This window comes from Haliotis asinina, chromosome 10 (assembly GCF_037392515.1).
Source record: "Haliotis asinina isolate JCU_RB_2024 chromosome 10, JCU_Hal_asi_v2, whole genome shotgun sequence".
NCBI classification, from domain to species: Eukaryota; Metazoa; Mollusca; class Gastropoda; order Lepetellida; family Haliotidae; genus Haliotis; species Haliotis asinina.
Genome location: NC_090289.1, coordinates 41,545,152 through 41,571,834, shown reverse-complemented (window position 1 = coordinate 41,571,834; position 26,683 = coordinate 41,545,152). Strand labels below are relative to the sequence as shown.

The following is a 26,683-nucleotide window of genomic DNA, read 5'->3' as shown; positions in this document are numbered from 1 at the left end:
TTGTGACTGGGTGTAAAAACCTTGGCGCTAAAATAACTTTCAGGTTATTTCAATGTTGTCATAACGCAAGTGTGCAGTACAAAACCATGTGCACTTAAAAGATTACGGTGTTCCTGTCCCAATTCACCCACCTGCAAACTGACATGTGACCTTGCTGAAAACAAACTCCACACTGAACTGTTTCTCATTTATCTTTGGTTTTATTTCACATGCTACAACACAATATATATTCATCCACATGGGCAAATACAGAATGATCATGGAATCTTATCCTCACTGCCAGCCATATTCATTCTCAATGACAGTCTCACACCTCAACCATAGTCACTCGCACATTACTTTCCAACAGTGAAATAAGTTTTTTTATTACAATTACATTTTGATTAAGCTTATATTTTCTCTGGAACTCTAGCAATTCTGCAATTCCATAATTTCAACATTTATATGATTTAAATTCAGCGTCACAAAGGTGATCGTAACCTTATGAACAAAGATGAGCTTAAGATCAATTCGAACCCAGATCTTCATGGGTGTCCCAAGGGGGTGCAACCAGCAAAAAGCAACACCTTTCACGGTTAGACCACCCTTGCCATGTGTTAACAGCTTACTACAAGGATTAATGATATGTGACAGTTGATGTCACATCAGTGTCAAATGACTTTCAACAATCAGACACAGACTCTTACCATTAGACTGTTACAATGCCACATGGGGCATAAAACAACATTCACTCAAAGTCCATGCATTTAAAGGTGGACCTTAGGAAAGGAGTGGAAATCTCTTCACTGATGTTGCAGTCTTCTGTAGTCCACATGCGCAAAGCCATCTTAGTGCTACACGTTTTTCTCCCATACTTAAACAAGGACATGTATCAGTCAAAGCACAAAGGTCACTTTGTGCACATGGCACAAATGTCTGTAGAACATTATCCAGATTTTGTACATTGGAAGTCTGAATTTCAACTCATGAAAGTCTTTTCCTATGGTTTCAGATCAGGTAAATGTTCAAACATTACTCTGTAAAAGTCAGATATTCTGATCTAGTGATGTAACAGCCTACTAATGCAACTGCCAAAAGAATATGCAACGACAATATGCCTTCAATCGTACAAGTGAGCAAGTACGGTTTTACGCTGCTTTCAGGAATATTCCAGCAATAACATGGCAGTGGGGAATCGAACCCAGGTCTTCAGTGTGATGTGCAAACGCCTTAACCACTAGGCTACCCCACTGCCCATCTATAAAAAACATATCAATCTTCTGACCATTCTTCAGAAACAATAGGTCGAGTTGTTACTGCTGACTGTTTGCTACAATAATACCAAATTACAGGCTGGAAAGATAATGGTGTCAAAAAATGAGAAATGAGAAATGTTCAAAAGCTGTATAGTTTGGGCAGGAAACAAATGTTACAGCTTTGAGACCAAGTTTCCACGTAAAGCTGGAAGAATACAAGCTGTCACATACAATCACCATCACAGGCAACCAGCAAAATGTCCTTGTCACAATTATCACGTACAGTTACACACAGAAATATGTACACATTCCTGTCTCCAGAAGAGCACTATATCACTCAGTTACACAGATGTTCACACAGATGGGAAGCATTTTCAAAGTACCTACTGATAATTCATCAGTCCATTGTTCTTGCATTACTGCACACTAATTTATCTGTGTTCAAGAAATTCGGAACAATAGTTCCATTTTTTGCAAAACCCTTTCCCCCTAATTCTGACCATTTTCAAAGTCAATTTTTAATGCTCTTGAAAAGCATTTGCACCATTGAAGGGAGACAATTATGTAGATATCCAGCACCAGTTGAGAATCATCGTCTCATGCCCCTCCCTCTACCATTAACTGGCGGTGGACCCCTGGGGCCAGAATGCTGGGGGCGAGGTCCACGGTACTGCCCATTTCCACCTGAAAAATTTAAGTTAATGGTAATGCAATAATTTGTTTTTGACCACATGGAATCAAGGGAGACAACTGTGCATGCCATATCTTGTTTCTGATGATAGAGAAGATGGAGAGTTTCATGTGCTTGTCAACAACAAAAGCTGGAGGCACTGTTGCTATACCTACACTCTGGAATATTCCAGCTATAGGATGGTAACCTGTAAAGAATGGAGTCTGGACCCGATAATCCAATGATTACCTTACAAATAAGGGCTTCTTAGGTAAAGATATGACTCAAGCACCCATATACAGCAATCAACAGAATTCAAAATTCATATTTATTATTCCACAAAAAAAGTGAAAATGTCTTTAATCCTTTTTGTCCTACAAAAGCAAAAGGATTTTAGTTTTGAACCCTGAATGTAAATGATATGCAAAGGGTGCTCAGGAAAAATTCACTCTGAAACACAGTCAGGGAATTCTGGATATTGGGTGACCTTTGACCTCACCTTGACCTCCCATCTGAGGGGGACCACCTGCCATTGGAGGCCTGTTTCCTGGTGTCTGGGAGGGAATCATTGTCTGGGACCCATCAGACTCTGTGGGGGACTTTCGTTGTTGCGGTGGCTGGTCCTGAATTATTTCAGCATATATCATGTAGTGCATTATGACCTGTCTCAAAGCTGACTGATAAATATTGTGTTGATTTCTCCAGATTACAAATTTACACAAAAGAGTGAATTTATGACAGAATTCCAGCTACAAAACAACCATACAAACCATTAGTTGATAGTACATAAACAAGGATTCTGACAGTCAGGGTGACACCTACGCAACCAGGTTACAATCACAGGTTGCTAGTTTGATTTAAAACCTGAACTACCTATAAGAATCAAGTATTTTCCAAATTTACAGAATTATCAATTAACTGTGACTTCCAATACAAGAACTGGGATGTAGGTTACACTACTGTCCGACTTTTGAAATGGCACTAAAATTATGGTACATGTACTTACATTTTTGGCGAGAAAATCTGGATTTGCTTCACTCATGTTCGGAAGCTCTGAAAACTGGAGACAGAACCTAAAAAGAAACCAGCTATCTGTAGAGCATGCTGAAAATTTTCACACACTTTTCAAAAGCATTTTCCATTCATAAAAGAAGATGGTTCCTCTATTAAATTCAACAGCTAAACACTTCATGTAAAAAGATTCAACTGTAAAAGAATCTTAAGGTTTTAAATATACTGAGGGAAAATAATCTTATATCACTTAAAAGGGCATGTGCTCCTTTATTTTTTTCATGGTTTATTTACAAGCTTAGTTTGTGACAAAAAATGGAAAAAAAATAAAGGAACACTTGTGATTCCTTATTTTTTGGCTCTAAACATATCCATTATTTCAAGGATGCAACACCTGCAACACTTACTCTCCTATTTTGGCAATGACACCATTTTTCCCAGTGTAAACTGTTAAACAGCCCTTCCATAGAGACGCATACCTGCAACATATACACATGCAGCAACTATTTCAGATGACATTATCTATAAAATGATTCATGGATTCTTCTGTTGTTAAAAAATTTAAAATGGAATATGCTACCAATTTGGAAAAGCATTTCTTTTAGATTTATACTAATGACAGCAAAACATGCAAGCACAAAATATTTTATGCTTTCAGTTTATTTAACTGCAATAAGATAAGCTAGCACATGTATCAAAATAAAAATATCTTTGGGTCTCTAGTCCCCAACCTGCAACAGGGATTCAGTATAAAAATATTAAAATCAATACAAAAAATGGGGTTTCCATTGTAATACTTTTTCAATGCATGATCACATTAATAATAAAAAATAAAAATGGAAGACACATTGACCTAGACAAGTCATTATTCAGTTTTAAATGATATCTTTACAACATTTCCCTCCTTATGAATACTTTTCTACACAAATAATATTTTGTCAGTTCCAAATTTGGGAAGTAAGTCTTTATGGTTTTACATCACATTTCACAATTTTTCAAACTGTGAACAGAAATGGATTCCACAAATTGCACCCAGGTAGAGAATTAAGCCATGGTCTGCAAGTGGTGAGTGAACACTTGAACCACAAGTCTATGTTGTCTGCCCCCATCCTAGATTTGAAAAGGATAGGTGATGGGAAATCAATATTTTCCAATAAAACAATATTTTTTTCACCACGTTTTGTTAGCCAGTGAGGTTCACTACACTTTTATGTAAATTTTTATGCAGAGTTCAAAATGTCCATCTTTCCAAGCAATACATCTTTACAAGAATGCTATAGTCCTTTTGATGTCTTGCTGTTAAAAAAATTTGTGAAAGAAGCTATCAGTCTAAGATTCTCATATCTGTAAAATTCAGAAAATGCTGCACCAATTGTAAACATCCATATGTACTATGTACGTGTTCCTGAGGGCTTATTACTGAAATAAATATACATATAGTACTGACTGAATGTCATGCCATATCTTCAACTCAAATGTGAGACATCTACTGATATTAATCCACAACTACTGGTTTTTACAATGTCAACAGTCATTCTTTTTTCAGATTCTATGGTGTTGTTAGGTATTCAATGTCTGGAAACTAACACATTTATCTCTTCCAAACAAAGTTCCTGGACGCTGAATACTCTGAAGCACCTACATGTCTGAATTTAAAAAATCTTTCTCTCGTAATAGTGAATGAGTATAGTTATACAGTCGAACCCGGTTTACTCAGACCACACATATCCAGAAACCCCGCCTTCCAGACGATTTTTATGTGAAACGAAACTTACGTTCATTAATTGTACGCACTTAACCGACCCCACGCTTCCAATGACTTTTTGTCATAGATTTACATTTTTCATCTAACTTACCACCTGAAGCTCCACATGCTACATGATTACGTCCAAGACAACCTGACAAATGGTAACCTGCGTTCCGCCTTCCATGTATTATCGGTACACTTATACGTTTTGATAACTCACTGTTACTACTATTGACTGTTGATTTATTGATATACGTACATGAAAATGTTTTGCTTTCACTTAATTTTCACGTTTTACTTGTTTGATCCAGTTACGTCTCACTATCCAGACGATTTTCAAGTAAAACCAAAACATCCGGATAAACAGGGTTCGACTGTACATCATTTTTTTGCAAAATATTCCAGCAATATCATGCCACGATTACACCAGAAATGGGCTTCACACATTGTACCCATGTGGGGAATCGAATCATGTTTTTGTTGTGATGAGCCAAGTCCTTAACCACCAGGCTACCCAACCATCCTTTCCTCCTAAGAGATGATAGTGTATACCCTTTAGTTAATCTGCATATATCACCAGACTGGAGAAGGTCACCGGCCTCATCCCAGATTGACACATTGATGGAGCCACTCTTGTCAGCTACTTTGCATGACCTTACGTCGTGGCCATCTTTCGTCCTTGTTGGTTTACCTGAAAAGGTACAAAATTCAATTATTTACATTCTAAAGTAAACTCCCTTTACCTATTTTATTTGAAACAGAGCACTTACACAATACAATGTCAAACACTAAACTACTTTGGGGGATAACTAGCGCAGTGTTCATCAAGCTTCCTATGACTTAAGACCTTTTCCCACAAAAACAAATCTCATTAAAGAGTCTTCTGAAAATCAAAATAATTGTGACCTTTTACATACTTCCTAGAAATTAACTGCTTGGGCACTAAATTTAAGCAATAAAATCATTGTCAATAACTTTTCCTTCAGTAACTTTTCACTGAGATTTCATGATGTTCTATCTGGATCCGAGCCAAGATGAACTAGCGACCCATCGAATGAGCATGCCATCAGCTGTATAACCTTTCACCCCCGATGCTGCGCATTAGACTCGCCTGACAGTTGTACCAGTCGAGTCGATCGACAAAAATGGATGTTTCAGCTCCTGCCTTCTGCAAACAAGCATCGATTAGTTCTTCCACTCGTTCCGAGCGATACCTACCCATCTCGAGCACAATAAACATCACGTTGATATTCTTCAGCCCTGGACGAATGTCCTTTATGTTGACATACTGGATATCGGCCATGTTTAAAGATTCAATTGTCAAATGTTAACAAAGTAAAATGGCCTCGAACTCAAATGTTCGGCCTCGTTTACTGCGGCGTCAACTACTGAGGTAGCTCATTCCTATGAACTTCATTTTGTCAACTTAACGGCATATTACGATATATTACGCCTAATTCAGTTCATCTGATCTCCAACTCGGGCAAGTGAAAATGACCGAGCTATCTTCCGGTTTCGTTCACGGTGTGGTGGTCTCAAATGTCGAGTAATACAGAAGCAAACAGATTAACTGAGGTACAATAAGGCAGTATGTCTTCCTCTAAGCCGAAAGATTAGCTACGCCAAGGCAGTTTCGGTCAAAATGATAAAATATTCAGTTTAACATCAGTCAGCGAGACCCCTTTCCTAGCTTTCACTGCCCTCAAGCGAGCCGACACTGCGACTGAGGCGACATCGCTCTACAAGCTAAGGTCATAGCAACATCCGGGCTTCTGCATGGGGGGCAGATCAAAACAAGATGTGCATTTTTTAGAAATAGTGTTGTTTTGCGCCACAATTGAACCTAGTCGTATAGTTTTACGATAAAACTAACTGAAAAATTGTAACGTATTTGAACGGATAGCGCATTTGGATGCGAATTATATTTTACTGCATAGCAAACTAAAATAATTCATTTGATAAATTTAACAAGCAACTGCAGCAGACCATGGTCTCTGACCAGGCCCATGAGCAAATTTACTATTTGTATGCCTTAAAAATTTGCAAATTAAATTAAGCATTCGCGTTCAGTTCACCACATGGATACAGTGTGTGAAGCCCATTTCTGGTGCTCCCCGTCGTGATATTGCTCGAATACTACTAAAAGCGGCGTAAACCTCCCTCCCTCACTCACTCACTCACTCACTCACACAGGGACTTGTATCGCTTAGAAACAGCGCTCGGAAGACATATATGTGTATAGACCCTACCCTAGTACTATATAAAAGGAGTACTAGGGTAGGATCTAAACACATGTATGTCTTTTGAGCGCTGTTTCTAAGCGATACAAGTCCCTGTGCTCACTCACTCACTCACTCGCCGTTCGATTCCTCAGATGGGTCCAATCTGTGAACCCCATTTCTGGATACGTACGTCAAATTTGGTTTTGGTCTGGCCAGTACTCCACTCCGCAGAGAAAAAATAAAGAGAGGAGTCCAACTCAACCATGATTAAACAAATTTAGAAACCAAGACTGTTCATTCGTTCATTCGTTCACTTACTCCTTCATTGTCAGATTAATTCTGACCAATTCTAACCACAACGTGAAAAACTAAGCATACAAACACCCAGATAGTGTGAAATAGGCACAATCATAATATGCTCTTTTACAATGTGATAAATGCTGTCTGTGAGATATGTATTCAAACATCAAATGTAAAACATATGTTAACCAAAATATCATACTGACGCATATTTGTAAGGAATTGCATAATGAATGGATGAATATCATTTTTGCACATATGCACTTCAATCATGATCTGAAAAACGTGTATTGTAACTGTCTTGCACGTATTTCTCTAAACAGGATACATTTTTAAAAAATACAATACATAAATCAAATGTGCTAAAAAATAATCCCCAATTAGTTTTTACATAACCCCAAGTCTCGAGCGATATATTCCAGTCGTGCTTAGTCTAATGTCTTTATGCTTTGTTTAGGACCTAGTCGGTTCCATTTATCTCCTTACCATAGCATTTATGCTCGGCTTACGCATTAAACTGTAGCGCTGCAAGGCAGGTCAAGTGACGCGATCCAGTGCCGTGCAAGTAGAGTGTCGAAAAGACACACCTTGCAGAGTGGAGTGGATATTACTTCAGTTGAGATATCATGTTGATTTTATCATTCTTTACTCCATTTCGGGGATTGAAACAAGTCTAAATGATCAACTGATAACTTCATTGTGGTGTATGTTGCATGCTCTTATGTATGACAAAGATAACAGAATCTTGCAATCTGCACAAAAATATTTGTTTATGTCTTTAACTCACGGTTTTATTGCAAAATTAAAACAGCAAAATATTAACAAAATATGTCGATTGATTGTTTTGATACGGCTCCTAAAGGTCGAGAGTGGATCAATGGATTATGCTATTTTTCAGCAGGGAGTGTTGGAGATTCACTTCGTATAATTTAAGTTGCATTCGACTTGTAATGTTTCATTTAAATATAGTAATGCATCTGTAACTATCTTTGTGTCCCATATCACACATTTCTTGCTCGATGTTGAGTAATTATCGGTTCTATATGACAGTTCATTACCTCCTTTCTCCCCTTTGACATACAACGAGCACCTGTTGTGACGTCACATACACCCAGCAACGTATAAACAATATGGCGGCCATGGCCCAAGTTTGGAGAGACGAAAAGTTTGCATGTATGGGAAGATTAGCATTATTTGTCGTTAATAATTGATAACAGCGTCACTGTCATTGCGAAGGAAAAAGTTAGCGAAGACACAGAGAAAGCTCTCAAAAGGGAAACAGTATCATGTGACCCCGGGAGACGATTGAATAATGCATCGTAGGTGTTTATCATCGGGAGAGTGTTTTAACTGAGGAAAACACTTTCAGTGACAGAAAAATTAACAATGGCTGGCGGCGGCGCTCTCAACCTCTCACTTCTCAGTCGCGGAGTTGGTGAAGTTCAAAAGAATGGACATGAAAAAGTTGAAGTATTCCTTGAGCCAGAGGTAATTATATTTAACTTGCATATTTACAACGAAAACGATGTTATAATGATTGCAATGTGCGGGGGGGAGAGAGAGAGAGAGAGGTGTGTGTGTGTGTGTGTGTGTGTGTGGGGGGGGGGGGGGGGTTGTGGCTGGTTAGTGGTTGTTGGAGGGGGGTCACCCATTTTGTTTTCAAGGACTGGGGTGGGGTCAGCAATTTTGTTCATAAAAATATTGATATATTATGCTTAAAAATTATGGGATGTTGGGGGTGTCATTGGTTTTATACATGACATGCAGCAGCACTTATTTTGTACATAAATGTTGTGGTGAGGGGGTAGGGGGGCTTTCTAATTGTATATGCTTCTCCATAAAATCCCTAAAATTCACAATCTAAAGTTAGTTATTTATAGCAAAATCAAAGTGAATCTACCACAAGTTTGCATTTTTGATGTTTTTGAAGAAAGTAACTATAGGAAGAATATATTATTTCATTTTCTATAAATCTAGATTGAAATGAATCTGTGAGCAGTGATTGCTGTTAGCTGGCAATCATGATATCTCATGGGAATAACCCTGAAAGAAGTCAGTAGTGTTGTTCATGATATATTCATGTGCACCATACCTTAATGTAGCTCTCAACATGTCAGTCAATACTGAGAGACTTTTTTGTCACAGTGCAATAACAGTCTTAGTTATCATTGGAATTGCCAAAGTTTTTATCATTATTGATAAATCAATATAATCCAAACCTTGAAAACGATGGTCTCGGGTGATGTGACATTTTCATTTCATGTTAATCAGTTTTCTCTTTTTCACCTTTAGTTTTAGGAATCTGTTCAATTATTCACACATTTCTTGATTAAAAATCAGTGGACTGTGTTGATTTTTTTTCAACAACATTTACAATGTTTGAATAATCTTATTAAAACTTTATGTATTCTTTTCATTAATGTTTCAAGGCTATGGTTAAAATGAGTTGCTAGCACCTTAAGTTTAGAGTCAGAAAGGGGTAACTTCACAAATAACAATTATGGTATTTATTATGTAAAGTCATAAATGTACCTGTCATGTGGTGATGCATGTGATCTCAGACTTGCATCATCCCTGGCACGCTTCCCACTAGGAGCTGATATTCCATGCTTTAACAGGAATAACCAAACTCAGTCACTCAGACTACATCATGCAATATATAACCCAAAACACATGATAACTGTTTGAATCACGTCATTCAGCAGATGCAGGGTGGTGGGGTAGCTCAGTGATTAATGCGTCAAAGCTCATCAAGTCCAAGGCCAGGGTTTAATTTGCCTCATGGGCACAATGTGTTAAGACCATGTCTCGTGTCACCTGCTGTGATATTGCTGAAAATTGCTAAAAGCAGCGTAAAACTAAACTCAATCAGTTACACAGATGCACCGTGAAATAATAATTTTCAAAGAATTTACATACATGTATCCCTAACCAATCTTTCCTTACATATACAAGATACCTGTAGACACTAATGCAGATGTATAACATATAAACTGTGCTGTTCTGCAAAATCAAAACTATTCAAATACAATCAGTTTAGTTGTCAGGTAAATCAGTTTGGTATTCACAAGAGTGCTACTTTTCAAAGGTGTTTAACTAGTACATGAATTCAATTTTTAGATATTTTGATACATCATAATTTTCTGCAAACATACAATTCAATAATTCAGATATAGCTGTAGCAAAGCTGGGAGAGATAGAACATCATTTAAAATTAAATTAATACATAAAACATCAATTGCAAAACTGCAATTCATCTGATTTCAATCTTAATTCTTAAACAAATACGTCAGACATATAACTTGTTTATCAGCAATCAGTCAATCTCGTTTTGTCCAAACCTTTACAACTGGATATATCACACAACAGCTTAAGGTATTCACAACGACACTTTGCTTTTATGGGTAAATGACCCAGTAATTATAACAGTGCAATACAGAACGAGGTGACTATTAAATACTACTGTAGCTAACATTACAACAGAATTGGTAACATGAGACAATATAAGGCAAACCGAAGACTAATTATAGGCATGATTAATTCTTTTCTTCACTGACTATAATTACTTCGTGGGAGGAGAACCATTGGCAGAGTGGAAATATGCGAGACTGGTTGATTGTCGTATCGCATGTTATCGTGCTTTAACATACTGACCCGTCAGCTGGTTAATCATTTATTGCACAGCGACAAAGTTACAATAATGTTCAAGCTGGGATCATGACTTCAGATGGTTTAGGATAAATGAAGATTTCAAGGAGACAGCTTGAGGATTAAGAATTATCTCTCTCGAGATTGTCAAGTGTGGGGTTTGGGTGGTCATCGGTTGTCAAGACAATGATTTCCTTTATCTATCATGTGTCAGATAGAGGGACATCTTTAGAAAATTGTCAGCTACAGCAGAATTTTATTTTAAAAAAATTGATATGAATATCAGTATCATGGAATTATTTTCCCTGTTTGTTTTAAAGCTACCCTAAGCAATTAATTTGAATTTGTTTGTTTGTTGTTTAACATTGCATTCAGCAATATTCCAGCTGTATGGTGGCAGTCTAATAAACGACCAGACAATCCAGTGATTAGCAGCAAATAAGTGTCAGTCTCTGCAAATAGGATACAATGTGCATTGCTGACACTGGTAACACATGTCATTGTATCTCAGTTGTGTACATTGATGCTCATGATGTCAGTCACTGGATTGTGTGGTCCAGACTTGATTGTTTACATACCACTGTCATAGTTTTGTGTTAAAGAACAAACAAAGACATAACAAATATCACTTGTTTGTTCTACTTACTAAACAGGGTTTGATGTAGTCACTTGATTGATCTTTGTGGGACAAATATTTTTTGTAACAGTATGTGTAAATAGTGATATGGGAGATTTTAGGAGCTGAAAGGTTCTGTGCACTTCATGACCTTCAGTGTACAAACCCACTCAGCTTATACAAGTGTGGTGAGCTGTGAAGTAGCCTAGTGGTTAAAGTGTTTGCTTATGATCACGCTGAAGACTCAGGTTTGATTCCCCTCATGAGTACAGTGTGTGAAGCTCATTTCTTACGTCCATCACCTTGATACTCCAGGAATATTGCTAAAAGCAGCATAAAACTAAACTCACTCTCTATAAAACTGTGTATGACTCATGACACTCCTTTGAGTGGCATTTTAAATGACAATATTGAACAGACTTTATGGATAACAACCTCTTTCATTTGTCATCTCTGCTTGTCATAAGTGACAACTTATGGGATTGGGTGGTCAGGCTGGCTGGCTTGATTGACACGTGTCAGCAGTTCCCAATGGTGCAGATTGATGCTCATGCTGTTGATCACTGGATTATCTGCCGCCATATAGCAGGAGTGTTGCTCACTCACTCACTCACTCACTCACTCACTCACTCACTCACTCACTCACTCACTCACTCACTCACTCACTCACTCACTCACTCGTGAGTGCAACATTTCAATACAGATTCTTGTACCGTTGTCTAGCAGGAATGTCTCACTACACTTTACGTATATTGTATATTTTACCATAACTCAATGCTCTCTACCTCCAGGACTACTACAACTTTCGTGATGTTCCACAACGCTACTACTTCCCACCAATAAAACACAAGTACACCATGCTGCAAGACATGCCCGCCCTGTCGTCCAGAGAGTCACGTGATCACCAAGAAATTCATCTTCCAAAAACTTTCACTACCAGGAAAGGAGCTCTGTTGTTGTTTTCGGAAGATCTAGCGTTACGTGACAGTGAAAGGGAACAAACTGAACACCAGCAGACTAAACCTGTGTCGAAGAGTACAGATGGACCTCTGGATTTACGAACAGTTGACGATTTAGCAAAGAGCATTTTGTCTTATGGTAATCATGTGAGTGTTGATTCTCATTATCTTTCATGATAATTACATGTTATGTGTTATGTCATGGTGGCACTGGCAACAGTGTTAAGGGTATGCCTGGTTCATTTGTGTTTGTAGTTAACGAGATCTGTATGGTGTCTTAGATTAGCATTTGAAGTTCGAAGAACATGAAAACATGACTTTTTCTATAAACTTATTTTTCATCAGATGAAGAAGCAAGAAGTATCTTGGAAACATGATTGGTTGGTTTTAGAGTATACAAACAAGTAAAACATATCTCTGTCTGTCATTACCCAGTCTGGATGATAACATGAGTGAATACTCCATCACTCAAACTGGTAATGACGTAGGTGGCTGAGATTAGGACGATAATATCTTGAAGCGTAAGGCATGTAATCTTTCTGGATTTATTGTTTTTGATATGTTGCTAACAGCCATTGTGTTTTCCATTCTGTATCTGATAGCTGAGCCCTGTATTCAGGTGGTGTTATAGCTGCAATGTTGCTATTGTTGGTAAAATGACAAATAAAAATTCAAATTTAGGGTAAAAAGAGTGAATTAATTGTACAAAAGATGAAAACAAGAAAGAAAGCTTTCATCATATAAAGGAACTGCATGCTATTTTTCTTTCACAGAACTATTCATGTTCTTGGTTTTGGACTTTGCATTTTGCCCAAAGTTATTATATTGAGTGGCAAAACTGGTATCCTCAGTTTCATATAAACATTCTGTTTTTGTAAATACTATTTGCATCCATGACTTTGTTTTGAGCCACTTAAAAGTAATGCCCATTCAAATAACTGTCTTTCTGAAAGACATCTTGTGCAAGGTGACAAATTTGAGTGAGATATGTTAGCAATAGGTGTCCATGTTTCTTCTGAAATTAATTTCATGAGACCCAAGAAGTACATGTTAGAACTGGTCTTCTGTATAAGCAGCCCATGATTGTTGTCAGAGGCAACTAACAGGACCTAGCAGTAAGGGTCACTGCCTGGGTTGATCATCGTATCCTAATTGTGTGGGTTGAGGCTCATGCTGTTGATCACTGGATTGTCTGGTCCAGACTTGATTATTTACAGACTGCCACCATATAGCTGAGTGTGGCATGAAAATCAAATGACATACCAATAACTGTTTTATAATAATACTATATTGTCATATACAAATTTTTGACTATTAGAATTGTTGTACAAGTTAACATCTTCTTTAAAAACATACCCCAACAAATAATATGAGACCATGTTAGGTCAGTTCAGGCACTTGTTTGTGTGTAATTCTACCTTCTGGATGATTTTGATTTGAACATCTTCACAATCATATCTTATATCCCAGACCAATGATTCCTTAATCAGAATTGATAATGATTCTTGATCTGTTTGGATGCAGATTTTGTCTCTTCATCATTGCTACATCAAATAATTTAGAGTACCTGTTATCAAATTTTTGATTTCTTAATTGTTGCCTTCTTTTCAGGACAATAACAGTGTATACTTGAAATTTTTGCATCGAAAACGAGAGAAACATTACCGACAAATTCGACCAGGATTTTCAGCAAAGCGTTATTTAGCAACATGGACCAAAAGCTGGGATGACAGTGTGTTAGAAACTGTTATTAATAAAGGTGAGCTTTTGTTTCGTATATTCAACACGCAATATCCATACAGTTCTTATTAAAATGTATGGAATAGTTCTTAATCATATCATTTGTCTAAGTGACAATGTTTGTAGGAGCTATAGTTCTGCCTGGGTCAGTGATAATGACATGGGTCTAACTGGATCCAGGATTAGGACTATAGCTCTGCCAGGTTATGTGATAGTGTCCATAATTAGGACTAAAGTTCTGACTGGGTCAGTGATAATGACATGGGTCTAACTGGGTCCAGGATTAGGACTATAGTTCTACCTGGGTCTGTGATAATGACATGGGTCTAACTGGGTCCAGGATTAGGACTATAGTTCTACCTGGGTCTGTGATAATGACATGGGTCTAACAGGGTCCAGGATTAGGACTATAGTTCTGACTGGGTCAGTGATAATGACATGGGTCTAACTGGGTCCAGGATTAGGACTATAGTTCTGACTGGGTCAGTGATAATCACATGGGTCTAACTGGGTCCAGGATTAGGACTATAGTTCTGACTGGGTCAGTGATAATGACATGGGTCTAACTGGATCCAGGATTAGGACTATAGTTCTGACTGGGTCAGTGATAATGACATGGGTCTAACTGGGTCCAGGATTAGGACTATAGATCTGACTGGGTCAGTGATAATGACATGGGTCTAACTGGGTCCAGGATTAGGACTATAGTTCTGACTGGGTCAGTGATAATGACATGGGTCTAACTGGGTCCAGGATTAGGACTATAGTTCTGACTGGGTCAGTGATAATGACATGGGTCTAACTGGGTCCAGGATTAGGACTATAGCTCTGCCAGGTTATGTGATAGTGTCCAGGATTAGGACTATAGTTCTGCCTGGGTCTGTGATAATGATTGAAGGGCTATATCAGTCAAGGATAAGGACTAAAGTTCTGCCTGAGACCAGGGCAAGGATTGAAGGGCTATATCAGTCAAGGATAAGGACTAAAGTTCTGCCTGGGACCAGGGCAAGGATTGAAGGGCTATATCAGCCCAGTTTAAGGGCTATAGTTCTGCCTGGGATCAGGGCAAGGATTGAAGGGCTATATCAGTCAAGGATTAGGACTATAGTTCTGCCTGGGACCAGGGCTAGGATTTAAGGGCTATATCAGCCCAGGATAAGGACTATAGTTAAGCCTGAGACCAGGGCAAGGATTGAAGGGCTATATCAGCCCAGGATAAGAACTAAAGTTCTGCCTGGGACCAGGGCAAGGATTGAAGGGCTATATCAGCCCAGGATTAGGACTATAGTTCTGCCTGAGACCAGGGCAAGGATTAAAGGGCTATATCAGCCCGGGATAAGGACTATAGTTAAGCCTGGGACCAGGGCAAGGATTGAAGGGCTATATCAGCCAAGAAGAAGGACTGTAGTTCCGCCTGGGACCAGGCAAGGCTTGAAGGGCTATATCAGCCCAGGATAAGGACTATAGTTCTGCCTGGGACCAGGGCAAGGATTGAAGGCCTATATCAGCCCAAGATAAGAACTATAGTTCTGCCTGGGACCAGGGCAAGGATTGAAGGGCTATATCAGCCCGGGATAAGGACTATAGTTCTGCCTGAGACCAGGGCAAGGATTAAAGGGCTATATCAGCCCGGGATAAGGACTATAGTTAAGCCTGGGACAAGGGCAAGGATTGAAGGGCTATATCAGCCAAGAAGAAGGACTGTAGTTCCGCCTGGGACCAGGCAAGGATTGAAGGGCTATATCAGCCCAGGATAAGGACTATAGTTCTGCCTGGGCCCAGGGCAAGGATTGAAGGCCTATATCAGCCCAGGATAAGAACTATAGTTCTGCCTGGGACCAGGGCAAGGATTGAAGGGCTATATCAGCCCAGGATAAGAACTAAAGTTCTGCCTGGGACCAGGGCAAGGATTGAAGGGCTATATCAGTCAAGAAGAAGGACTGTAGTTCCGCCTGGGACCAGGCAAGGATTGAAGGGCTATATCAGCCCAGGATAAGGACTATAGTTCTGTCTGGGACCAGGGCAAGGATTGAAGGGCTATATCAGCCCTGGATAAGAACTAAAGTTCTGCCTGGGACCAGGGCAAGGATTGAAGAGCTATATCAGTCAAGAAGAAGGACTGTAGTTCCGCCTGGGACTAAGGCAAGGATTGAAGGGCTATATCAGCCCAGGATAAGGACTATAGCTCTGCCTGGGACCAGGGCAAGGATTGAAGGGCTATATCAGCCCAGGATAAGAACTAAAGTTCTGCCTGGGACCAGGGCAAGGATTGAAGGGCTATATCAGTCAAGAAGAAGGACTGTAGTTCCGCCTGGGACCAGGGCAAGGATTGAAGGGCTATATCATCCCAGGATAAGGACTACAGCTCTGCCTGGGACCAGGGCAAGGATTGAAGGCCTATGTCAGTCAAGGATAAGGACTATAGTTCTGCCTGGGTTGATAGGCTGTGTCAGTCAAGGAAAATGACAATAATAATGGATCAACAATGTGGATTACACAGCCATGTCAGTCAAAATAAATACTATATGCTTTTGTAGAGATTTTTAGCTCTATTTTGTTACCAAATACTTGTTGACCAAAGATAAGAATTAGAGGTTTATGTAGGAGTGGGGATAAAGAGTTTTAGGCCTGTGATGTCTAGGGTAAAGATGGTTTTGGATAAGGATCATAGTTCTGTTTGCATCAAGATAAAGGACTAATGGCTTCATATCACTACCGTATGACACTGATCAAATTGTCTTGTCTTCCAGGTTATATAACAGAGCGATCCCTGTTCCAGTATAATTTTGTGATTCCACATCTAAAGCGCCGGATATTCCATGAAGACTTGTCACACTATCCCCCGCCATATCGGCTGATGAGGAACATGTTGATATCCCCTGGAAGTCTTTCGGGGTATACATTCTACAGGGCAGTGCCGGAACTGGAGGATATGAGTAAGTCCATGAAGGAAGTCTGAAAGAAGATGTGCATCTTACTCCTTTATCCAGATTGTTTTGTAGCATATTTCTGCTTTTATCATTTCTTTCAACCTGTATATCCACTGTTGGTGATCTGATTCATTGAAATAATCAAAGATTGGTGGTGATGACTAAACAGTCAAGCAATTGATCGTTTTCTCATAATCGAACAGAAACAATTTTGGAACACTGGTGTGCACTAATAGCATTTTTCACAAGGTTGGTTTTGTCTGTTACATTTTACAGGCACTACGATCTCATTACTGGTCATGACTGAATTTATGTATCTAAAGTATTAGGCATCCTTGTAATTTTGAAATTTGTAAATGCATTTTGTGCAGTTTGCAAAAAAATGAAAGAACTACATGTTTTTTCTGTATTTTTTGTACATAAACAAACTTAATCAGGAGAATTTGATAATGACGCCAACCGGTTATTTTTTATGATTGATCGGTTGTAATGAACCAATTGTCAACTGTGAGATTCTAACCAATTCCCAACACTACTGTGCACTATAACCTTGATTTGAATGGGATTAGGCTAAAAATAGCCATCAAAACAGTGAGCGATTGAGTTTAGTTTTACACTGTTTATCGCTTTATTCCAACAATATCATGGTAGGTCACACCAGAAATGGCCTATACACACTGGACACATTGGCTTTAGCATTGCAGAAAGGGCTCAGCAGAAGTGAAAATAATGTAGTTCATTTACTGTGAGATCGCTAGTGCTGAGCCAATATTCATCTCACTCTCTTTATGCTGTCTAAAATCCAATTGGTAATGTCTACTAGCTGAAACGGTTTCTCCCGTCACTGCCCTAATACTCATGAAAGCATCATTTGTATCTGTGCCACTTAAAATGTTTTCTGATTTGATTACACCCATGAGGATCACAGTAAGACTTGACCATCAGCAACTGATGCTTGTCATATGACACAGCTTACAGCTTACGATGCATGCAATTGTGTCCCCCAATTGCATAGATTAACGCTTGTGATGTCAGTCAATAGATTGATTGGTTGAGACTTAATGCTTTACAGATTTCTGAGTGTGAGAAAGTCACTGCTGAGTTGGTGATAAATATTGAGCCAAACTGTCCTAGGTTTATTCCTTAACGCTGACCATCAGGCAGGGTAACAACAAGTACCACCTTTTAATGTATCTTAGAATGAGGCAACTGGGGACGTACCCACTTACCTGTTTTCCATATATGGCAGGGGTCTGTAAATAATTACGGCTAGACCAGACAATCCAGTGATCAACATCTTGAGCAACAGTCTACACAGCTGGGATACAATGACATGTGTCAACCAAGTTAAGGATTAGAGGTTTGTAGGTTGGGATTAAGAGTTTTAGGCCTGTGACATCTAGGACGAAGAGGGTCAAGTCAGCAAGCCTGACCACCCGATCCCTTTAGTTGCCTCTTCTGACAAGCTTGGGTTACTGAGCACCAATTCTAACCCATATCTTCATTGGTCTTGAAGATGTAACAGACATTGAATATACTGGAAAACTGAAGATAAATATGGATAGGGATTACTGTATCAGTAGTATTTAATGCATTACCTTTTTCTGACAGTTGATCAGTACCAGGACCATGAACTTGAAGGAGAGTCCATGAGGTCACGACCTCCGACCTCCATCAAGGTCATCCGCACCCGCAATGGAGAACAGCGAGAAGTGAGTTATGCGAGCCTGGACAGGAAGTCCCAGGAAGAGGTTATTACCGACTTACTGGTGAAGAGTGCTGTACATTATGCCCTGAAGAAACAACAAGTAAGTCAGTGTTTCTAGCACCAGCTTATTGGTATCCTCAAAATGCAGGACTCCGTCAACTTTGTGATGATTCTAGGTTTGAATCCCAAATCCTCTTCTAATAATTTATGTCATTACAAATGACACTATTGTGATATATATTGTGATGCACATCTTGAGTTACAAAGTTTATGTTTTGACTTAAACAATTCGGTTTTTAAACAATGCAAATGATTATGCAATCATTATTGTTTGAAAACTGTATTGCTTTTAAAATGGTGCAGTCCTAATGATTTATTCTGGGTATGGATACAGATGCTAAGTGAACAATAAAAATATATGAATATGATGACAGTAATGATTGTGTGTGACAGGAGTACCTGACAGAGGACATCGACCAGATGGAGGCTGCGAACGCAGACATCCATGCATCAACGTATGCAGAGAGCGAGAGGAAGGTCTCCAGCTCAATGAAGACCCCAGTGCCGCAGTTTGACATGAAGGAAGCAGTAGAGGTGAGCTAATTGTCTCTGTTTGTTTGTTTCTTATGGGGCGAGGTGTCGGGAGCAAGCCCACCTGTGACTGGGTATAAAAACCATGGAGTCAGCTTTGTGTGCAGACTCTTTCTGTGTTGTCACAACCCCTAGAGTACAGTACACAAACCTGTGCTCTTAAAAGAACCCATGAATCTGTTGATATATGACCAGGTGGTGGCCACATGAATACGTACATACATGTAGTTGCAGGTACAGCAATATGCAGTAAACTTGGACAAAGTACTGTGATTATGTGTCCCAGTCCACCCAGAGAATTGGGTACCTCATTTGGATGTGAGAGCCACAATAAACTCGATGCGCCTAGTGGCAGCAAGAGTTGTATGATCCCCAGGGAGTTGAGATTGATCATACGATGTGACGCTGAGTTGGACATCCAGTGATCGAAGGAAACAAATACCAGTGCCTTGAGCAAGCAATAGTTGCATGGATACGTGTGCTATATAAATATCCTATAATAATAATATTACAACCCACTTACCAAAATTTCAGTTCTGAGAGTATTAAAGTTTGGCCCTGATAATAAATCATTAGCATTGATCTTAGGATTGGGATGTGATGAAATGCATGAGCCAAGATAACAAATCTGAACACTCCATCACCTTACAATCAGCATGTTTGCTGAGGACTGAAGCAGTTGATTGTCTGTACACGAGTTGGATGGTTGTTTTATCGCTTAAGGCAGCACTCAGTAATAATCAAGCTGTATGGCAACAGCCTGTTAATAATTGGGTCTGGATCAGACAATCCAGTGATCAAAAGCATGAGCATCAATCTATACTGTGACATGATATGTGTCAACCAAGGCAGCAAGCCTGACCACCCAATATTATTAGTGACCTCTTACGACAAGCATGAGCTACTGAAGAACAGCTCTATCACGGAATTTTACGGGTTACACTTCAAGTATGAATAAGCACTCCAGTCTGTACAAGACATTCCAGTGAATGACATCAAAAGAAGCCATACAGAAGATTATGATATCACAACATGCAGCCTGATAACTGTTTCCTGATCTCAAGAATGGATGTGTTCTGATACCTGTTGTAAATAGGATGTTGTTTGGATCTTGTAGCTATAGGTCTTCAGAAGGATATGACAACAAAATGGAAGAAATGTGCACAGTTTTGCAGTGTAATAATGTATTGTTCTTGAATTTAATAAAACAGACACAAAATACACTCTTTATCACCGTCTTGAGAGATGCAACAATAAAACAATTTCTTAGGAGGAGTTGCCTCCCTTGACTTTGCTGATAATATTGATGGAATGGGTAAACCCATGGAGAATATTGATTTTTTTGTCTCTTGATTGAACAATATGTTTCTGTTTCTGTTTATGTTTCCGTTTGCTTTACATGTTGAATCACAGTTACAGTTGCTAACAAAAACTGAAACTAATCCTCTGTTTATTTGTCATGATTATGAAAATGGTTTTTCATAAATTATTCATAAATGCTTGCAAGAATATTCAAAAGAAAACAAACTATTCAAAGAAACAAATATAGCTGCAGATTTATGTTAGAACTTTATACACACAGAGAGTATGAAAAGAAAGCCATGCTAAAATGTAAAGTTTTGATTTAGAAGTAGAAAGGCTTGTTATCACAAGTGGATGCTGTTGTGATGATTTGTTCCTGACTGTGTTGCCATGGTGAAACACAGCTATCTGCTGACATCACAAACACTGCCAGTCTCACGTTTGTGACAATCTCGCGTTTGTGACAATCATTATGTAACTGCTGCAGGGTGGTATCAAATACTACGGATATTATTGGCAAGTCATGCATTACCCCTCTCCCATCAACCTTTTCTGTGTATTTCTGCATATTTATTATTTTTATATGATTCAGTGTTGCTTTAAAGTGATACAAGGATTTATACAGAAATGTTGTTATTTTAGTGTAGTAAAGAAGCTGTTATCCATAAAATGTCCTCTTTGTCTATAGCAACAGCTTCCTGTTGATGCAGCATTATGTGATAATACCCAGCCATAGCAACCAGCTAGAGAGTCATGTTGCATACCTGCCAACTCTCATGCCTTTCGCTTGGCTAGACTCATGTTCTCATTACTCTCGTCACACTCTCACAACAAAACTGATAAATCTCACTCCAAACTGGGTTCATATACACTGTAACACAGTCTAAGTAAACTTAGCCGCTGCATTATTTGTTACACTCCAATATGTATAACACTGAGTTTACGTAGACTGGGTTCACACAAAAAATGCTCATTTTGACCACTTAAAGTCACACAAATATGTCTCAATATGTCATTTTCATTGTCTTATTCGGGAAGGGAATATGCTGTTATGCACTCCACCGTTGACCCCATGGACGCTAGGGTCTTGTGACCTCAGCGTCTTTCTTTGGGTTAGAAACTTTCTATGCTGTTCTTTTCAGACGTAGATGACACCATGGGCATTTATAAACATGAGTTTTGTCATATGTTGATATCATCAAAATGTATGCAGAAACGTGGATTATGTGAAAAATATAGGGTGTTTCCCAAATGTGTATATGACCTAACACTATCCTCAGTAAGTGTTCAAAAGTAGGTACTGGGGTGGGGCCATGATGAACATGATGAAATATGACATGTATCTTAGCAAATGACTTGGCAAAGCTGATATTATTGTCATGAGTGATGCAAGGATCCAGATAGTCCTGCTGTAATTAGATCATGAAAAGATATGAATGAATAAATTTATTGTGACCAGGAAGGTTTTTATTTAGCTTGTGTGAAATTAAATTCATTGTATCATCTTGCCTCACACACAAAGCCAGATGTCATTCCAGTATTCTAGATATGGTTGTCATATTTCCTGGTTTGGTTCAAGCTGTTCCTATCCTGATAAATCAGGCCAATATTTCCAATAATCAATCTGGTTGTGTTATTCTCTTGTGTTCCTGGGGATAATGGCCTCCCACCACTGACAGTAAGCTGATTGGCCTCACAGCGTTATCTCAGCTGTTGTCCACTCTTTATGGTACAAGGTGTACCAGTGAGTTAGTGAGTCAGGTTTTAGTGGCCTTCACACAGCAAACTAAACTTTGACAACATGTGTTTGACATATGAAAATGCAAGTTTAACAGCTTTGAAAATATTAACATCTGTTGTCAAACTTAAGTTTGTCGGGTGAAGGCTGCTTAATATTGCCTTTACTGATATTCAAGCAGTATCATTAACAGCAGAAATAGGCTTCGTAGATATCACATTTATGGGGAATGAAACTCAGGCCTTCAGAATAACAGGCAAACACTTTAACCACTTGGCTACCCCACCTTCCCAGATGTGGCACAACATAGAACTTGGGATGGAGATAGTCCTCCTTGTCAAAAGTAACAAATATTTTACTGTCAAAAGTGACAGCAATCTTAATTTGTTGTTAATTTTGACTAAAGAGCCATGTGAACCATTGATTCTAAATAAACTTGAAATCATTTTATTTGAATATTCGGCCATGAAGTTTCCTATTTTTTTAGACATACAGATTAAACAAATATCAAGAAAAGTGAAAAAGGGGTATTTTGATCTGTATGACTATGAATGTACACTAAGATGTTCACTGACGCTTGAAATATATGATAATTACCTGAAGGTCTGTGAACCCTGAGTTCTCACTGAATCCGTCATAATGATGAAAAATACTGATGCACAAGCTGTCAGCTGTCTTAGGGTTAATGAGTGAGGACAGAGTGAGGCATCATGGGATGGAAACATGGTGATGTAGAATAGGGAATGCCAAAGAAAAGGAAGAAGGTAGGTCAAATTGTTATGGAAGTAGGCAGTTTTCTAATTTCTGATTTTTTCATGAGGTTTATTTGTAGCCTTAACAGGAAGATGTTCTGTTTTTGTAAAATAAAAGTAAAAATGACATTCAGACCTTCAGGATTATTTTGTTTATATTCTTATAATTTAGTCTTATATTGCACTAAGAACTGGAGTTGCCTCCCTTAATTATGTCTGGAACCAATGATTTGATGTCCCAAATTTGAACAGATAATGTTTCTCCTTGCTAGCATCTTTGACGGTTGGTACCATTGATGTCACTGAGATAGTGTTCAAAGTAGGTTTAGACTTTATAACACCAATTACATCATCAGGTTCAATGATGAATCACTTGTCAGTGTTTAATAAGTATGTAAGTATGTAGGCAATAAAAGCTTTGTTACTATTTATCAATCAATATGTTTTTGTCATCCAAGCTGTACCAGTGATGTATGTTTTGACTTGTAACTTGACGGAGTAAGTCAGGTTTTACACCATTTTTAGCAAGATTCCAGCAACATTGTGACGGGGAACAGAAGAAATGGGCTTCACACAGGACTTTGGCATAATAAGCAAACACTTCAAGACAACCACCAATAGGCTACACCACCAACTCCTGATATAACTTGACATAAAGCCTTTGATATAATATTGTTGTCATAACAAACCATTTGTCATTTTGTACTATTACTTAAAGGTCACATGCAACCAAAAAATCAAACATAATTAAAACACATTTATCACTTATTCATGACACATAATATACATTGCTGCTTTTTAAAATACAAATAAACAAAACTATAAGCGTACAATCGCGATTCAAAAGTGCAATATTTTGTACTTGGGCTTACGTCCCCCGAAACGAAGCCCTCGGGAGACCGAACCCAGTCATAGCGGGTGGATATGCACTCAAGTGTAACGACGGCTTCCGATTGGCTGTTTCATTTGCTGATATGCTGAGGGTTCATTATGTGACAGAAAGATGATCTGTTTGATGGGCATTTTAGAAGTATAGCCAGTCACAAGAAAGTAAGATTCTTTATGGATAACAACTTCTTTTTGTGTACTTGATGCGTCGTTTCCGTATGGCTTCATATACTGTTGTCAAACAAAATCATATACACTAAAAGAAGTCGTTATCCATGAAGAATGTATATAGAGATGTTGGGTTTGGAAAATACATGTTCTATGAATTTGCGCTCGATCCAATACAAAATCATGTCAGTAGAGATGGTAAACTACTGCGTGGCTGGAATCTGTCATTCGTCCAAGTACAAAGCGGGACTTGAAAGTGTCAAGAGTTTGCACCAGTTTCCGTCAGATCCAGTCATCCGAAAAAAATTAATGTAGTTTGTTTGCAGCCCACAGACTTAAAAACATGTCATGTGTATCACACGTGCCTAATTACATAATGTGGCAGACACGGGACTTGGGTGCACGAGTCAGAAATCAACTTGTTTTCTTTATGTCGTATAGTCTGATAGGTGTTAAGTTCAAGTTGCATGTGGTCAATGATTGAAGCTGTGTATTGCATGTTGTCTTTAGCAGACAGACAGGCAGACATATAGGTGTGAATAAAGCAGACACTGAGCTTTCTCTGTGACAGAGGCTGCTTACCACAATCAACAAGTTTTTTGACGTAACGAGTAGATTATTTACTTGTTTGTGTACACACCCAAGATTGGACTACTGCTCAACACCTCAGACGCTGGGTTGTTAAAACTCCGCGAACCTATTCACTGCGCATGCGTTATGGACGCAGCGCAGCACAGTTCTTGAAACCAGTTTTCCCCCCAGCGCTGGGGGGAATTTAGTGAAACGTTTGAACTCCGATTTCGCGGGCTTTTTTTCATCGCGTTTTTTTTCAACTTTATAGGTTGAATTGGCATTTTTTATGATTTGTTTCGTTAAGTGCATACCGAAAGGTACCAGAATCTGCAAAGTTGTGTTTTACGTTGCATGTGACCTTTAAGATTGCATTGAGCAGGGCCTAGATTTTCGAAGCTCTCTTAGCGCCATACATTAACATTAGCTTATGATTATCTTAGCGCTAAGAGAGGTTTGAAAATCGGGGGCCAGGGCAGCTCAATGCCCAGATTTGGTTCCACACATGGATACACTGTTTGAAGCCCATTTCTGGTGTCGCCCTCCATGATATTGCTGGGATATTGCTGAAACCTTAAAAAACATACTCACTCTAACTCATTTATTCACTCACTCACTTCCCCAAATATCTAACCAGTCTGCCATACAGACCTTGAGGTATTCATTTCAGAGACAAGATGTGTTTCTTTGTACGCACACCTAAAAACACAATTCGTCTTGATTTAAAAAAAAGTCGTATTCAGTGCATGTATTTTTTTACCTGCACTGGGAAAACAGTACCAAGAATGTTGTAAGGTTACTTTGTTTGCAAAGATTTCAAATTACGAAGCTTGAAGGAGATATAAAAACCCTTTATTGCAATATTTATGACAGACAGGTCTTTTAAAGTTGTAAATTACATTGTTTTATGAGCCTACTTAACAAAAACAGCTTCATGACTTCTGGTGAACATTTAAAATTGAACAAACACTCAGGAATATTCTACCTTGTTTACAAACCACTTGATAAATGAGGGTTGTGTTGGATATTTTTGTATATTTACTTTCTGTGACTCTTCACAACTGATAAGTACTGTGTGTAATATATTTTTAACATTAGAGGTCTAAATGTAGAGGCAATGCAATAATATAAGGAGATTTCATGACATTTTCATATATGTACCTGTGTATGAAATAGTCATATGTAAGCTAAACAGCAACCAAATTTTTACATTTAAGTAGTTAGTGAATGAGTCAGTCAGTCAGTCAGTCAGTTTAGTACTAAAACTCTTTTAGCAAAATTCCATCAATATGAGTGAGTGAGTGAGTTTAGTTTTACGCCGCTTTTTAGCAATATTCAAGCAATATCACGGCGGGGGACACCAGAAAATGGGCTTCACACATTGTACCCATATGGGGAATCGAACCCGGGTCTTCGGCGTAACGAGCGAACGCTTTAACCATTAGGCTACCCCACCGCCCCCATCAATATGAGGGTAGGGATACCAGAAATGGGTTTCACACATTTTACCTATATGGGGAATCAAACCTTGGTCTTTGGCAGTAAAAGTGAACACTTTAACCACTTGGCCACCCCACCACCCTTTAAATTGAAGGAAATCATTAACAGTATTTATGCCGCATAACATTATTGCTCCGATCTTGCCTCAGTGTTAATATGCTTGCATAAAATGTTGTGTGTGAGACAAAAACATTTCACTGTTTTGTACAAAATATTCTAGAATTTATGCATCAGGAATATGTGAAAAGATATTCATTGAAGGTAGATGATGTTCATAGTTTGATGACATGCCTTCAGAAATATGACATATGTGATCTAGATATTGAGGTACTCTTTATAACTTATGTAACACAACCAGAAATGGCGTCATGAGCACATGTGTACAACA

At 38.6% G+C, this 26,683-nt stretch overlaps 2 protein-coding genes across 2 annotated transcripts in view; one reads left to right on the top strand and one right to left on the bottom strand.

Annotated features, from left to right (window-relative positions):
- Positions 1-180: 180 nt before the first annotated feature.
- LOC137297699 (SOSS complex subunit B2-like) lies at positions 181-6,429 on the bottom strand. Its single transcript, XM_067829622.1, has 6 exons — positions 5,882-6,429; positions 5,216-5,354; positions 3,324-3,395; positions 2,912-2,978; positions 2,405-2,528; positions 181-1,919 (listed from the first exon to the last, which is right to left on the bottom strand). The coding sequence occupies exons 1-6, from the start codon at positions 5,964-5,966 to the stop codon at positions 1,825-1,827; spliced, it is 582 nt and encodes a 193-aa protein (XP_067685723.1). The 5' UTR covers positions 5,967-6,429; the 3' UTR covers positions 181-1,824.
- Positions 6,430-8,277: 1,848 nt separating this feature from the next.
- LOC137297688 (uncharacterized protein KIAA2012-like) overlaps positions 8,278-26,683 on the top strand; it is a 68,539-nt gene continuing 50,133 nt past the window's right edge. The window contains exons 1-6 of the mRNA XM_067829606.1: positions 8,278-8,673; positions 12,241-12,555; positions 14,020-14,167; positions 16,899-17,084; positions 18,690-18,886; positions 19,240-19,380. Coding sequence (XP_067685707.1) covers positions 8,572-8,673; positions 12,241-12,555; positions 14,020-14,167; positions 16,899-17,084; positions 18,690-18,886; positions 19,240-19,380 — 1,089 coding nt within the window. The 5' untranslated portion in view covers positions 8,278-8,571. The remainder of the gene's footprint in view (positions 8,674-12,240; positions 12,556-14,019; positions 14,168-16,898; positions 17,085-18,689; positions 18,887-19,239; positions 19,381-26,683) is intronic.

Coding starts and splice junctions, on each gene's coding strand:
- LOC137297699 (XM_067829622.1), bottom strand. CDS start 5,966: ATGGCCGATATCCAGTATGTCAACATAAAGGACATTCGTCCAGGGCTG. Junction 5,355..5,881: donor GTTTATTGTGCTCGAGATGG/GTAGGTATCGCT, acceptor GTACCTTTTCAG/GTAAACCAACAAGGACGAAA. Junction 3,396..5,215: donor ATATGCAGATTAACTAAAGG/GTATACACTATC, acceptor TATATGTTGCAG/GTATGCGTCTCTATGGAAGG.